Source organism: Brachyistius frenatus, unplaced genomic scaffold (genome assembly GCF_029030835.1).
Source record: "Brachyistius frenatus isolate BFR_SWC_R1_liver_20210118 unplaced genomic scaffold, ASM2903083v1 Contig_4, whole genome shotgun sequence".
Lineage (NCBI taxonomy): Eukaryota > Metazoa > Chordata > Actinopteri > Embiotocidae > Brachyistius > Brachyistius frenatus.
Window position 1 is genome coordinate 5,598,705 of NW_027210603.1, and position 17,202 is coordinate 5,615,906.

Below are 17,202 nucleotides of genomic sequence, written 5' to 3' on the forward strand. Positions count from 1 at the left end.
TGAAGGAGTAGAACCATCTCAAGGAGGATCAGAAGAAATGGACAGCATGTGAGTTAAATATGAGTGTCACAGCAAAGGGTCTGAATACTTATGACCATGTGATATTTCAGTTTATCTTTTTTAATAAATTTGCACAAATTTCTACATTTCTGTTTTTTTCTGTCAAGATGGGGTGCTTAGTGTACATTAATGAGAAATAAAATGAACTTTTTTGATTTTAGCAAATGGCTGCAATGAAACAAAGAGTGAAAAATTAAAAGGGGTCTGAATACTTTCCGTACCCACTGTATACCTGAGCAGGTTATGTTTGAGATATCAGATCAAAAACGGACAAAAGTACCACCTACTGACCAATCAATTCTCTCAGAAAAATGTCATCACGAATCAGAGAAGATCCCACGGAGTGAGATGGTCCTCTGTGGAGGGCACAGTGTTCAGAGACCGACAAACTTCTGGCTTTCCCCTACGATTTTTATATGAGGTATACATTAATTGAATTGTTTTTTTTTTACTAATATCATCCTACAACAGAGACTGATTGACTGGTACTTATAAGATATGATAGCAAACCGACCTGCTGCTTTGAATTATGTTTTTATATTTATCTCTTATTTGCTGTGTAGTCTGTTTGCCACGTCTGGGGCAGCAGGTGAAAGGATAAGATTGTAACTGTCATACATGTCACGAGAATGCATCTAAGAATGAATTAATTTAATGAAATACATACATGTAATTAGAGTCAGATCTACGTGTGCTAGTGATGGTAAGCTAATATAAGTATTTCAACTTTGCCTAAACATTCTCTTAGTCAGCATTTTTTGGCATATCCCTCTTGCATTTGGCAGCTGCAGCTGTGTTTGCTCTCGCCCTGGATTATGTGTTTAATTTCCGCATATTTTTCAAAAATTATAATTTGCTTCTTTTTTGTAAAATATGTCACTCTGCTGTCAGTACTCTTGTCCATGTCAGTGATTGGTCAGACACGGCAAGCATCTCTTATTTTATGTGAACACAGTCAGAGCTTAAAACAGAGCGCCTGGGTTAACAAAGAAACGTGATAACCAAAACCACAAATAATAGTACCGATTATCAATGTGAGCCGGCATGTATTTGACTGGCTCATTCGAAGTGTGTTGAGCTAAATCTGTGGTTGTTGTAGTTGTGGCGGAAATGTGGGACCCAATGTATTTAGTGTGACTGCTGAACCGACCAAGTAGAATATACCTGCTGACATTTTGTCAATAAAGTTCTGCAAGTCAAAACGTTAAATGAAAACAAGGTTAAATTAAAAATCTTTAGCACTATAGTGTGAAAGTTGATTTATTTTTCTCCAAAGCGCCGTAGATAATTTGCGCTCATATTATCCTTCTCCTGACATCTCTCAAATTCGGACACAGTGTGCAACCCAGATGTAAATAAACCCATCTGGCAGTCTTACAATGGTGCTGCACAATTTAACGTTTAATGCTTGCAGCTTATTTTGATTCTCTGCATTGTCCGCAAGCGTTGAGTGTTGATGGACCTCATGCTGTTCGAACAGATTAGTGGCCCAGTGGAGTGGTGTCGCTTAGCAAGTGAAAAAAACACTTATTTGACTGAAAATATCATAATATTATCTTAATATCGAATCAAGTTTGAAGTTTGAATATTAAAACAAAATGCACAGTGATTTTTTTTTATACATATTTGTATATTTGTTTTGGCATATTTTGGATGAGGAACTTCCACATTATATTTGTCACTAGCAAAACTTTCTTACTCCGACAGCGGCCTCAGGAACTTATTTTTTCTCACCTAATATCTGTGATGGCTGTCCCCTTGACTGTCTCTCACATTAATCATAGACTGCATAGTATATTGCTGTCCTGGGGGGTTGTTCTTTTGCAATTAGAACAAGGAGGTCCTCTAACCACAGACAATGTTTTTGATATCTGACAGCAGACACTTGAACGTCCACTGTGTGAAATTCTTCTTTTTACTCTTTGGTACATTTTTAGGAAGAATACTTGGCCCCAAACTGAGTGACACAGGTAGCTTTATATGATTATTTTTACATTTCATAGATTATATACTGCTGAGAAATAAGCAGTGCAAAAGCTAACATTCTCCCACTCATCACTATTTGTATGGTCTAAACTCTTCTCTCCTCGCTTAATTTTTCCTTGTCTCCCTCAATCCCTCTTTGGCAGTGAACACACTACAGATGAAATTTGCAATCTAAAAAATGAGAGACCTTTTCCTCAGCAGGAGAACATGGGCGAGGGATCAGTGGAGGCTGAAATCGAACAAGCCTTGCAGCCAAATGAGAACGTGTTGCCATAGTAAACTTTTCTAACTTTAAGGAGATGACACCATTGGTATTTAGAAAAGAAGATGCTAGGAAAGGGTTTGTAAGGACCTGACAGTGGAGTCAGCCATGTCAGTTAAAACTTGCTGCCACTCCTTGAGCTCATTATTTTAAGAATATCCTCATTTTTTAAATTGATGGTAGCTGATATTATTCAACAGTTATTACTATGGCATGTTCACAGTAAACATTGTAAAAGAAATTTGGAACAAAACAAAAGATTGTCACGCACAAACTTCACATTTTTTCTACCCACTGCAATAAATTGCTATAAACACAAAATGCTGAGAGAAAGCCTTTTGCAACCTTGGTGGAAAGAAACAAAAACATATTGCTTTCCTGTCTTTACATGGCTGTGAATTTTCATAAAGCTATTTTATGATGACATCTGGGAACATTTTGAGTGAAACATAATGACCTTCAGAGCCCTGCTCGCACCTCTTTTCTTGCCTCTTCCTATGTGATCCCGGAATCGCTCCTCCTAGATTAAACCCCTTTAGTGTTGCTGAGATCATTTGTAGAGGAGACAGAAAACAGCCTCCATCGTAGAGGCCCTTTTAGCATGTTTAAAGTTCATTCTCAGCTCAAAACAGTTCTAATAAATGTTCTCATGCATCAATTCTTTGCACCCACCATTCATTTAAAGTGAGTTTAGAAACATTAAAGAACACGTGACAGAGTCAATAATAATAATTTACACACAGCTACAAGCTTCTTTTTTCTGCATTTGTATTTTGGATTATTTAGACGTTGGATTATAGCAGATGCTGTAGCAAAATTCTGAGAAACTGATAACCAAAACCATTAATTTAAATAGCAACTCTTGCTTTCATGCCTTGCACAAATAGAATCCAGAGCAGAGCAAGAAAACATCTGGTATTATCATTTGCATATTGGTCTTCCCAGAAATTAGCTTCAAGCTGTGTTTATATCTGTAGCCTTCAGACCTATTAAGCACCTAATGGACTGACGTCAAAGTACAGGGCACAGTTTTTTTCAACATCAATATGATGTTCAAGAATGAACATCAACAATGTTTTTTCTTCATTATCGTTTCTATTGCAGGATCGAGTCAGGAGTCAAACATTTATTCACGAAAAAAGCAAGCAAATAAGCCTGACCTGTTTCAGATTTTTGTTTGTGAGATAAAATTAAAAAGATATGCTTTTGTTCTCAATAGTCAGAAGCTGCCTTGACTTGATTATGGAATGAGACATTCATGATGCACATTTTTCAGTGATAAAAGGGAAATTATTGTTGCTTCCTGTCAAATCACACTGAACCCTTCATTGTCCAAATGTAAATGGTGTAAAGACAATGAATACGTACTGTTCACGGGCAGATCACGAGGTACAAACATTCGTTTTCTGTTTGCGCCTGCTGAATACATTTTCTATCAAAATATTTGTCTCCTAATTCAAATGAAATATTTGGACACCAGTGCTAAAGAACTTCATTTGCTTTTGACAGTTGATTGGTATTTATCAATTAATTCAAGAACAGGTTAGCCATTCAAGCATATTATTTACTGCTACTTTGTAATCACATAACAGCAAACTATTTGTCAGATGTGTCAAGGTTTTTTTTTAGTTTTGTTTTTTTTACCTGTATGTGATTTTACTGCAGGAAAAGTGTGAATAAAATGTAAACATGGTGCTAAAAGTATGGCTGTATAATGTTGCTAATATCACAATCAGTACTGAAAGGAAGAGTCCTCATACCAAAACCACAAAATAGGTGTATTTCCAATGACTCCAAAAATCACATTGTTTTCAGTGCCCTCTGGAGGACTGAAACATCATCAAACCTAAAGGACAAAAGGTCATTTACCAAAACGACATATATGATGGTTAGAAAGTATCAGTGACAGGCGTACCAGGCATTCGTCATCATGGTAACAAGACTAAACACATATTAACATAAGTTAACCTGATCCATACCTGCGCCTTTCAGACCCAACTCAAATGAACTTCTGTGGCTCTGCCAGATTTAAGACCTAAACCTTAATCAAGGCTTTCAATTTTGTTACCCCCGCCCTTAAAGACAAAGTGATATGCTTTCTTTGAAATGGCTTTCCTATAAAAAAAAAAAATCCTTTTTAACAGTGGCAAAGGTCCAACAAAGAATTAGGCACCATAATCCACCAGTACTCTAATTAAGAAAACTACCTCCTTAGAGCAGGACTAAAGATTTATGTGCGTACACTTTTATCTCACCAAGTTGTACAGCACTCACTCATCTGCGAGTGAATGACAGCAATGTTTTATGGCACTCATATTTAGCTAAAACATCACGGACAATCCATGTGTAATCCTTTTTCTAATCATGGTGGGTGGTGGAAAGTTTTTAATACGCATATCATTGGAGCTGTGAGGGCCAGTAAATGAAATCACAGCTGCTGTGTTACAAATGATCAGTGTTGTGGATGTAATGAAGATTTTCAATTACTTGTAAATTAAATTGTAAAACTAAAAGTTAGATCAAATATGCATCACTCTTTAAATTGTGTGCCAGTTCAGACTATGAGGAATTGAATGCTTGTTGCAGTGTAAACTTAAATTGTATTACGATTTTTTTTTTTTTTTTTTTAATGCCAAGCCATTAAAAATGTCAATGTTAAAAATAAAAGTCATCTTACTTTTATGTTATAATTCCCAAGCGAATTATAACATAAAAGTAAGATGACTCGATCGTTTCCAAAACTCTCAAGTCTCAGCAGTTCATCCACAATGCACATGAATCACCTGTGAAAGAAATGAAAGATCTTTTTTTTGAACAAGGGATGGATTTTTTGTGGTTGAACAGATTCTTTTGGTCTCATAGTAGCTGGACACCGTATTTGCCTTGAAAGACCATATAGCTGGAGAAAGACAAAGAGATGGCTACAAAGTGCTGACAGACAGGTCATCGCAGATAAGACAGGCGACCACTGAACAAGATGAATCACCTCTTACCTGGGAATGGGACAATAATCATGTTGGGGCACAAGACATGTTATTTTGAGAGTTAGTGGGTATTGAGAGATCCCAGGGGTGAGAGGAGATATCTTTGTGACAAGAGTGGCATGTGCTTCTTTTCAGAAGCAAAAACAATAATAAACAGCGACAGAGATGACAGGAGCAAACTCTCCATTGCATAAACTGAACACAAGCTTAAACTTAATGACGTTTGATAGCCAACTTTACAGAACATTTTGATAAGAAGATCATAAGAAATAAAGAAGAGAAGTAAAGGCTGATAGATTATGAGTCCTTGAGAGTGAACTCATCATTGCACACCTGGTTAATTCATGTGTGGCAGTATCCATCATTTTTGTGTTTACTACCTCATTTGTTTAATGTCCTGTTGTTCATTGAATCTCTACAGTACAAAGATACATACTTGGATGTATACTCAGATATACATTTTTCTTGCAGTTTAGTATATTATTTGAATACTCTATCATTTTGACCTATGAATAAAAACATAAATCAAATAAATGAACCTCGTCAGAACAAGTTTTAAGTGTTTTTAACATAAAAACACAAATGATAATCATAAATCTCCCAGTTGTCCCTGATTTGACTGTCACCCAGTCTTAATAGTTTTCATTCCTTACCTAGTTTCTCACTAATATTTTTGTGCATCCTGATGCTGATGTCTCCTGTGAGAACTACATAAATAATATTTCATCCATGGACTCACTATAAAGCAGTAGATGATGTTTTGTTCGTTGGACTGAAATATTGATCTTCTACCAGGAGCTTGTCATCCACAGGAATTTATTTACTTTTCTTGAGGTCCCAAAACATTCACTGTGATCAGTTCGGTTGAGACACCTTCACCTCGGGATACATCACTGCCTCTACATGACCAGATTTTCTTTTGTTGGAAAGTTAAATGAGGACTATACCCTCGTGTTGAGCTTTTACACAACATCACAGTAAAAAACTGGCAGGACAAGGGGTGTCGGTAAAGATGAGCTCATGGATTGTAATTTTGTTGTCAATTCTGAAATGAAATCATGTTGGGGTTACCATCAGCTCATGAAAACGCATGCCCTACCAGCGCACTTAGACCTGAGCTGCACCTCGATTGACGAAAACAAAGATTTTGTAAAAACCACAGTTGCTTGTGTCCTTATTCCAAACCAGCTGCCTCTTGTTGTTTCCTTTGAACTATTTCTCCCTGCAATATTTGAAACATCTGCTAGATAGAATATTTCCATATCTTGCTGTGAAAACCAGTATTTAATGAAGAAAAGAAAATTGTTCTTTACCCGGCTTTAATTCTTTAATATTTGCCAGTGTTGCCACAGCTGTTTTTATGGCTTTGTCTCCTGTACTACTGCTGCCATTGCTGGATCTACATTTTGAAACAGCTTGACTTCAATGTCATTGCACAAAGCCATTCCCACTGGTTACTGATTGGCCCACCTTTTAGAGCAAACAGGGTTTCCTGACTATAATTACAGCGAAGGCTGAAGTTGTGGGTGAAGCCAGGCAATTAAAGCAGACTGATATCTCAACATGACCATAGGAGTGCAACTACTGTATGTGTCTGAAACACCAGCAGGACAGTCTCGTGATGTGGGTGCAGATCAATAGAAAAGAATAGGCCAAGAAAAAGCAAGCAGCTTGTTATGACACACAATTACGTTTTGAAGTTAATCAACCTCGAGTGGTCATATAGATAATAATGTCTTTTACCAGGGAAGTCACAGTTCAGATGAAGTCTATGTAATGTGAATTTTTCCTTCTTAGGAGGGGTTAGGATGGCGTGGATGGTTTGATCTGAGCGGACATTGGTGGCAAAGATTGGTATCTGCGTTTGAGTACAGTGACAGTTTTATTGGACCCACATTTACTGTTGTCATGAAGATGAAGGTTTCATAACTTTAATGGAAGATCTAACTTTAATGCACAACACAGTTAAAATCATAATTTTAACCCGAACCATTATCTTTTAATTAAAACCCAAACCAAGTCGTCTTTGTGCCTCAACCTATCCAGGGGCGCTGATTTAGGAAGCACTCCTGTGGGTCGTACTTAAAAGCAAGAACAAACAGGACTTCTATGACTCTATTGGTTAAAGGACATGTTTTTCTCTAGCATTAAGAGAACTGATGATTATGGACATCTTACGGACTCTTAAAACACACAGATTCCTACTCAGTACCATCGATATACAGTATTTGCGTCACATTTTAATGGGATATATTTAAAATATTTAAATCTGAGCTCAGTGACAAACATCTACAAAAGTCATGTGTAGAACTACTTTTCTTTCTTTCTTTTTTTTTTTTTTATAAAACATTTGAGATAATTGGAAAGATAATGAGCTGACATTTACAATCCATAGGAGATTTTGTTATTTATTTAATAATAGTTGATTCCGTATGAAGTGACACAAACACAGGCAACCACAGGATTTATCTTCAAGGCCCATTTGTCATTGTGTATCAGTTTAGATCTTGCACTTCTTATCATTTTTTTTGTCACATCAAAATGAAAAATTATGGTTTCCTTTAGTTTTTTTTTTTTTTTTTTTACCCTCTGTGATATGTTTCAAAATCCCCTTCAACCATGTTTTGAGATAAATACTCTACTATGAATTGTAATTTGTGATGTGTTTTTTCCTACCCAATCAAATTAGTTCCTCTCACCCTTTAAAACCGCTGTGGCGCAGTGAACTGTCACTTTGTAATTGCTGAAGAAGGAGCAGACCAGCCAAACTTTATGCAGGAGGAAGCTGTTCAGACTCATAATCACCAGATTTATGGAACTACAAATCGGCTTCCATGGACTGATGATGTCAAAGTGGCTTGGGAAGAGGTGAAAAACATAAATGACTGGTATTATGAGAACCACTGCCTATTGTAAAAAGCGGTTCAATGATATAAGACAAAAACCTTAATTTGTTTGTAATTTAATTGCAATTCATTTGTAGTCAACCACAAGCCTTATATATTGTATGGCTGAGACTAGATACTGCATCAAGACATGTACCAACTGCCTGATTCACATCCAATTCAACAGACAAGAGTCAGTTTAATTTTTCACATGCATAGCTGAATCGGAAGATTGTATTACAAAATCTTGTTTTCATTATTTAAGTGTGATTAAATACGTAAGACATTCACCAAATCCATTTATGGCATTTTTGATTGGTCTGTTCATTTGTGCTCTTGCCCACTAAACCCATGAAAATAGCCCTCTGCTGGTTGCACTGCACTTAGACCTGGTGTGAGCTGGCTGAGCCACAGGTATGCAACTTTACCCCAAAATTGACACCAAAATTGTGTTGTACTGGCGCATCTTTACCACCACACCCTTGTTGTGTCGTTACACCCATCTCAGCGCAGTCAGGTTCACATTGACCCATGAAAATTGCAAACTGATGCAAGCACGGAAAAAAGCCCTTGCAATGCACCTAAATGCCAATGTGCCTGGATCCGGCAACGAAAATAAGACACTTAGTTTTAAACTCTGCACATACATCATTCTGTGCTGTGAAAGTTAAAAAAATCCACTGTATGAACAAGAAGAAAAACAGTTTTGAGTGGAGAAGAACTATGTAAAAATGTAATCCCAAAACTGCTTGCTTACATTAATTATGACCCATAGCTTTCAACCATTTTTGCATGTTGCTGAATAGCTACTATAAACCAAACATTACACACGCACTGTGTCAGTATGCATGCACATTGCATGTGGATTTTCCTGCATTAGTGTCCACGTGTTTTTGCACTATGCTCATGCTGCTGTTTTTGTGACATGGATGTTTCATGGGCTTGTGTGGGAGGGCAGTGTTCTGCTGGTATGACATGATTATCCTATTATATAATTAGTGTATATTTATAGTGCGCAAGCTTTTGTTCGATAATATCACAAGCATACATCTGTGAGCAGTACAAGGGTAAAGGTAATGCTACTAGAAAATCCTCCATACCGAGGGAAAGAAACAGAAGTCATTTATCATTGTTGGCCAGATTAATAAAAATGTTTTTTTTTTTTTCATTATAACCACTTTATGGCATGTTAAAAGAAACAGCATGATCTTAACCTTCTCACCAGAATCAAGCAGGACTGCCGCTACACTGATAGACTATACAGATGAGCTGGTTAAAACCTCTGTCAGAACCAACTGCGAGTGAGAAAACAACAACATTGGCCTCTGGTGCTGCCTTCTCATCGCTGTCCTCTCATCTGCAGCTCTCTGCCTGAGGCACAACAGATCAAGGCCCTGGCACTGGTAGTGTGACCAACCTACCAAAAATGTGATGTCTCAGGAGGTCAAGCTGAAACAGAAGGCAGTGCAGTATTTCTTGTCACCTATCCAAACCAGAAACAAATTTGTATTTTCTGTCTGATCAGCTTTGTGCCATTTTGTCTTTTAGTGCTGTGATTTAGATCTTTTGTAATTGTGCCTTTTATTCTCTGTGCCCAGTAATTATCTCTTTACTTAATTAATCATAAGTATAGTTGTCTATTAGTCCGTACCAAACAGTTTAAGTTAAGTTCATTTAAAACAATGTTTGTGACATATTTCTTTAAAAAAAAAAAGACAGGATGATTTCCCAGGACTGATTTCAAATTGAACTGCTTAGCAAACCAATTTTCAACACTGATTGCGAGGCTCACGGTTGTATGTTTACTTTTGAACTCTCTATACTTTTGGATGTTTGTGATGTACAGTAGGAGGTAGGGGAGCTTTGTAACAGCAAAACATTTGTTGAATATTTTTATAGCTGTGATCTTGAATGTGTTTGTGTCAGAATGGAGGACTTTAGGCATAAATTGCCCACCTGCTCGGTGTGTACTCCACATACAGCATAAACAGATTTTAATATTAAAATGTCCACCTGTTGTAGTGCATTAGAAAATTTGAGACATGTAAATCCATACAGCATAAATACAAATATTTTGCGTACCCATATGCTGGTAGAAATTAATCTAATGCAAACAGGCCACCATTTACACACAGCCACAGGTCTTTTAGATGGATGGTATGCAGAGTAAAGACTAATATTTAGGCAGCACTACAACACAGAGGATATAGAGTGCATTTGGTGTAGTAGGGAATATTTAATCAAAGCAGGTTATTTGTTAAACTAATCATTTGCTCACAGCTTGAATGTCCACTAATCAGTAAGTGGGTGTTGTGGTGTTTGGCTGGAAGGGGAAACCTGCACACTTTTATCCCACATTATTTAATGACACATGCTGTCTCCACAGAGGCCCTCCGCACAATAAATGCTGGCCAAATAACCTAAATGACCCAATTACTGTGCATTCCCTGGGCTCAACCTCAGACTTCTCAGACCAGAACATGCTGTGGCGACAAGTTCACTTAATTAGCCCGCTTAACTCATTTAAGTTTTAAAACTGAAAATACCCAATCACCATTATGGATTGATCATATTTGTGGGAAATATGACAAATACAGGATGCAGCTAACAGTTATCTCTACAGCTGAAGGAGGTCCAATGTATCAGTATTTACTGGACTACTATATTTGAGCTCATATTTTTCCATCCACCATTTTACTTTTCACAAAAACTCTTTTCTGCCTTTCACCCTTTTTTACACGCACACAAGCTTCACATGTTAGTTGGGGCACAACTGTCTGGAAAACACTGTTTTGTACTGTGCGGATTATCTGTGAACAGATTTAAGCTCACACACACACACACACACACACACACACACACACACACACACACACACACACACACACACACACACACACACACACACACACACACACACACACACCCTCCCTGCATCATGTGTGAAGCAGATGTGTCCTTCCCTCTGTCCTTTTCCATTGCTTGGTTGTCCTGCTTGTGTCATTTGTAATGTATTGCATTTATAGTGGACTTTTTCTGTTAGTTTAAATCTTCACTGTTGGGAGAAGCAGAACTATCCAGCTATAATCTCACAGTTAGTTACCTCACATTATGATTCCTCTTGGCATGCAGCTTTGTAGCCAGTAGCAATTGTAAGCACAATGTAAAAAAAAAAAAAAATTATTAAAGCAGGACTGTGTCAACAATAACTCCATCTGTCCTTTAAAGACTTAAAGCATTGATATTTTTTTGATTTTGTTGTTAAATCTCAGGCTGCAATGTGCTACCACTAAAGTGAAAATGGTACTTTATATTTTTTCTCTCTTTTGGCATTTTAGATAAAGACCAAAAATATGTCTGTTAGTTCAGCTTCCCTGAAACACAATTCAAGTAATCAGAAGGAGAGAAGAACGGCTGTGTCCTTACTACTCATTCCCTGCTTTAATGCACAAGGGGATCAAGGCAAGTGATTAGTTTTTAATATGCATGATTGTGCGCAATCTGGTCAACTGTGTGCATGCCTGAACTCACACATGGTCACTTTTAATCAGCTAGTCCCGTTCATTAAACAACTTCTTGCTTGGATAATGACAGGGTTTATTATCAGAAGCAATTAAATCTAAAAGGATGGTAAGAGCCAATGCAAGCCATGCCTCCCTTCATTCAGCTCAAAATGGAAATGCTCCTGTGATTTCTGTTCATTAACTGTCTTCTCAGAAGCAATTATGTGACAACAAAAAGCCTGCTGCGAGGAATAAATGCATTATCCACTGATTTAGAAGGACATTGGAATTGTGTCACTTAAACTGATGTTTTTGTGGGTATTTCAGAAGGCAACAGAACTACTGTCATAAATCAAACCAACACCAATGAGGTTATAAACTCAACCTAGTCTGTATATCTTAATTTAGCAAGACTCATTGTTGGGGAAACTAAGATATGCTGCTATGTGTTCAGCCAACTTGCTGAAATTGTTTACAAGCACCATCTGACTGCATGCCGTGCCCTACACAGACCACGATCTGCACCCCCTTACCAATACCCTGTCCAGCTGCAGCTTATTCAAAAGGAGCCAGATAACACATAGTCCAGATAACACATAATTTATAATAATATTATTGAGAGTGTCTGCACTGTGAATCATAATATTTACTTTTGTTTGTGCCTCTTTACCATCACCTTATCTTGTTGTCTGTGTAGAGCAATGCCTCTAAAATATGCCCGTTCATGTGTGAGCAGGACATATTTGCTGCAAATGCCATGCTGCATATTTGGTTTGATGCAGCATGGCCCCTTAATCATGTTTTGTTGTGTAATATACTGTAAATGCTGCACGCCTGCCACAAATCATCTGGAGCCATAGTTTCTCTGCCACCTCCATCCACCTTAAGGCTCACTGCTGGAGAAGGTGGTTGGCTTGGAGTTCTCTCTGATGAATATGGTTCACTGTCCATTACATTTTTAGCTGTGGCATTCTTGTTGCATTCATAATTAAGGGAGGCAGAGCTATTTTTTTAAATCCTGTCGATATGTATTTTGTGTGTTTAAAAAAACAGTATAACTGCATTCTTTTCTCTTTTCACAGAGTCCGACCTGTGTTGTTGTGTCATTAAGATAGCACTGGTTAGACTTTTTTTTTCAGCTAGAGTGATTTAAGTTGGCTGTTATTCTCTAATAAATGCCTAGTCCTCGATACAAGAATTATTTTTGTCCCTATGCCTAGCAATGTTGCAACCCAGTATCACAGCAAGGCATGAAATATTCACGCCTAGACATGTTATCATCTAGGAGATTGGCATGTCTATTTCACTTTTTGCTGTGATACTGGGTTGAATACTGTTAGTATATAAACTCTTCAACAACCAAAAAATGTTTGCAGTCAAGAGAAATATAAGAATTTTGTATTTTTGTTTTTCATGAGAACAAAAGAGTTGTATTCTTTTCTTTCTTTGCATAGGCAAAGGTAGAAAACGTGCAATGTGACAAACATCAAGTCATTGGGCTTAAAGCCACACTTGATCAAGGAGCTTTAATAATGTCTTACTTATTTAAAACTATAGCTTCAAAATCCTCAAAATTTCCCTCTGCATTCTTTTCATCCCCCAGAATCTCATTCTTTATTTCTGCTGTTTCTGAACTCAACTGCGTTGATGTTGCAGTTCAAAGAAAATAATAGAAGTTGTTGTTCAGAAGAGTAAATTTTTTTAAGTATTGTTTCCCCTGCCTAGTGTTTCAGATCTTATTCAACACATTCCTGAATGGATCATTTAGAGTTCTGGATCCTTTTAAAACCTGAATATGGTACACCCAGCTTTCATGGGTTTCACATAGGTCCAAGGATTCATTCTGATACTGTAACATCCGCTGCCTGTTGATCCACCGAAATTCTGTGTTTCGGACAGACCTATTCTCCGATAGCAAAGTATTTTACTTTAAACTTACTCCTAAATTAGGACAATAGGGTTTTCCATTGTCTCTCGATGCTCTCTTGTGAGTTTGCAGTTATCTGACAGGAAGAATACATTTTAGATTTTAAATCAGGGGGCCAAGTGTTTCGATTTCAGCCTCCTGACATCATCACCACTCAAAGCATCCAAATATCAACATCTGCTCCTGGAGATTTGCAAATGTGTGTTGGACCTTGTACTGGAGGATAGGCCAGAGGAAGTCCTGAATTTGAGCAGTGGGGTCATCATATTAAAAGAGTTCAACTGTGACTGTGTTAGGAATTACTGAAACACATTCATATAACTTAATGAGGCTCAAAATAAGTGTGCAATGTTATTATTCTGTATTAAGTTGAAGTACACATGTTGATTCAATGGTCAACGAAAGTTTTAAAACTGCTCATTTTCATCCTATTAGTCAGACTCAAATGGATACAACCAAGATTTTAATTCAGTCAAATAAATACCTGATGGCATCTTCAAAGTTAAATGGTAACATGAGCTCAGGTCACGATGAGTTTTTCTGGTAAAATGAAGTGTGTGTTATGGAAACAGGAACATGAGGACGGTATAGTAGTGACCGACTTGCACTTCCACAGTTGGTAAACAATTCATTACACTAAGTGGTCAGACGGCACTGAAGAAAACAAAAACAAAGATATCAGTCCTTATTTTTACTTTGTGTGTTCAACCCACAGTAAAAGCAAAAGCTTTGTTGTAAGTAATGGAGGGTCAATGTTTTTCTTTTTCTCTGTCAGGTGGCATCCCCTTTGTTCTGACTGGGGAACTGTTTGAACAGTCCTACCGATCTGCCGCTTTCATGATCGCTGGCACTGTGAACTGGCTGGCAAACTTTGCAGTGGGCCTCCTGTTCCCAATCATTCAAGTGAGTTACAGCATCTAAATGCACACCACACATGTGTACACACTGTATTTAAGGTTGGGTCAGGTTTACAACATCAGAGGAGGTACTTCAGAATACAGAAGTAACTCTTCTTCAACTACACACAATAAATCATTGGCAGATTGTCAGCTAAACCCAACGTACTCGAGCCGTGATTATCACTTCAACCTAAACAGTCCATTGTTGTTGGCTCCTCATTAATCTCTGTAGTGGCTGCCTGCCACACCATGTTGTCAAGGGATTTGTCGCATTTAATCGGAGGGGATTGGATCCAAACGGGCGACACAAAGGCAGGTGTGAGGTAAACTTAGAACTTTAGTAAGAGATAATTGGGGTTACAAAGTCCAGTAAAACGTAGTCCAGAGTCTTTACTGTGTCCCAGGAAAACAGAAGAAACCCTATCGAAGAAAAACTGCACTTGACAACACAAGGACTTGAAACAAGGGTTTCTTTCAAAGCATTTAAGACTGAGATCTGTGCTGCCTTCCAAATTGCTTTGAACACTTGTTTTCATTCAGTCATATAGCCTAATTAGAATTCATGTAAATATGAGCAAACAGGTAGGTGAGTGTGTGCAACCACCTCAAAGCCCAAAATACAACTATAAATGTTACAGAGGAGGTTTTCCTTTCCACGTTTCAGCACCAACATTGGTCCATAAATATCACAGAGAGGGCTCAGCTCATGTGCCTAGTTGTCAGAAGCGCACACACAAACCTCTCCAAAATCACTAAACACCTTTCATGCATGTTGAGTTTTGCTTTTTTGATGTTGCTCTACAACTTTATATCTATCACAAATCATAATGTCCATATAAAAACATCTGTACTGCAATGAAGATTCTGTAACAGGTTCAATTAGTGAGACATACCAATGATGGATGTAAACTGAGTTTAGACTAACAGGAGCTGAGGTGTAGTTTGTTGATTCCAGAAATGAGTCTTTCCTCTGAATTTATTAAATACCTGCAGCTTCATACAGCAGCAGTATCCATGTAAGCGTCTCCAGAGAAAGAGATTTGCACGCATTTACACACGAGTTAACTTCATTTATAAATATGCCCGACATGGAGAGCAAATTGATCAGGATTTAATTGTAGGCTAAATGACAATGTGTAGCTGCTCTCCTTCACCTCAGACAGTTCAGCTGCCACACAGAGTCACAGTTTATAAGCTGCAGTTAAATTACTGTTACACAGCATCCGTCCTCATATTGAGGCTGAGTGTCAAGCTGTCAGGATAATTGTATTTCCTGTCTTCCTGTCAAGTGTTTTATTACAGAAAGATATCCATTTCACGGTTTCAGAGAAGGATATTTGCGGTGCATTATTGTGCAAATTGATGCGCTCCCATGACTAATGAGACCTCTTTGATCAATAAGGTAGCCTAATATGGAAATAGGTAGCGGAGTAACAATAAACACACGTTGAATTGCTTTATAAATTACCATTACACATGGAAAGCATTTTCATTTTTTTAGGGAATCATAAATAAACTATGCTGTTAAAAATATTGTATCAGCTACACACACATCAGATTTGACATGACTGAGATAGGCCATTTATTTGGAGCTGATTCTTGTGTTTTAGGACTTCATGGGAGGTTGTCCACGTTTGTACAGCCTGCATGAGACAACATGGCAAGATCGCACAGGACCAAGTGTCTAAGATATTTATTTTGTAGTCCATCTTCTTAGTCTCACCAGGAAGACTTCATTAACACCCGCAGTTGTACAATTACATTGCCTAGTGTAAATGGAGTTGGATTCTCTTAACACCATGGGTGTCTTTTCCTTAGTCCTAATGAATTCTCCTTTTCATCTTTCCTTGACATACTGCATCGAGGTCAAGTGGTTAGGAAAGGATTTAGGAGGTCATTTTGTTTGACTATTCCACCGCACCCTTATTTTCTAGCAACAAATGCTGTGTTCAAATGAGGTCGCATTTACTGTGTCACAGCCCCTTGTGGTATCCACAACCTCACAACTCAAAATTGGCTATTTTGACAAGTTGTTACGTGTTTGCTGACACTTATGAAAAAGGCAGAGGTCATGGATGTTGTTTTTCGTTGGATGCTAGGCTAATTAATTGTATTTTTAGTCATGCAGGGTTGTTCTTCATAACTTAGATAATAGCCTACGTCTGAGGAAAATATCAATCTTCCTAGCAGCCTCATCTTTTGCCTTTGCATTTCCCGCATTACATTATTTCCTTGTGAGCTTGCTAAATGTTTAGCCTCTGTGGCTTCTAGATGCCATCCATGTTGCTGTTGCCTGGAAACAGTGTTTATATGACATAACCACTTGTATTCAAAGCATACAGTGCACACGACTTCCAAAGTTGTAACTGAGCTGAGAGAGACAGGAGTTGATGACCTCAGTGACACAGAGCGCAAACCACAGTCCCCTCTGGACTCTCATTAGTCAATATACTTGTTATTGAATGTTTCTATAGGCCTATCATGTAACATGTATTTCATGTTCCAATTAGATGCAGTGGCTGAGCTCTAATGACTGGCCTCACAGTGGGCAAGTAATGCCTCCTAAATGCATTTTTTCAATCATCAAGTGAACACGCTTTTTTCTTTTCTTCCTTTTGGAGTATAAGTGCTCCAGCACAAACAAGCTCTGACAGACACTTATGAGAGGAGTGAGTCATCCTTGTTAGCTGAACTGT

At 37.8% G+C, this 17,202-nt stretch overlaps 1 protein-coding gene across 3 annotated transcripts in view; it reads left to right on the forward strand.

Annotated features, from left to right (window-relative positions):
• slc2a9l2 (solute carrier family 2 member 9, like 2) overlaps positions 1-17,202 on the forward strand; it is a 91,581-nt gene that overhangs the window by 56,652 nt on the left and 17,727 nt on the right. For all 3 annotated transcript variants that reach the window (XM_069712515.1, XM_069712523.1, XM_069712505.1), the window contains exon 12: positions 14,383-14,510. In XM_069712515.1, the coding sequence (XP_069568616.1) occupies positions 14,383-14,510 (128 nt within the window). The remainder of the gene's footprint in view (positions 1-14,382; positions 14,511-17,202) is intronic.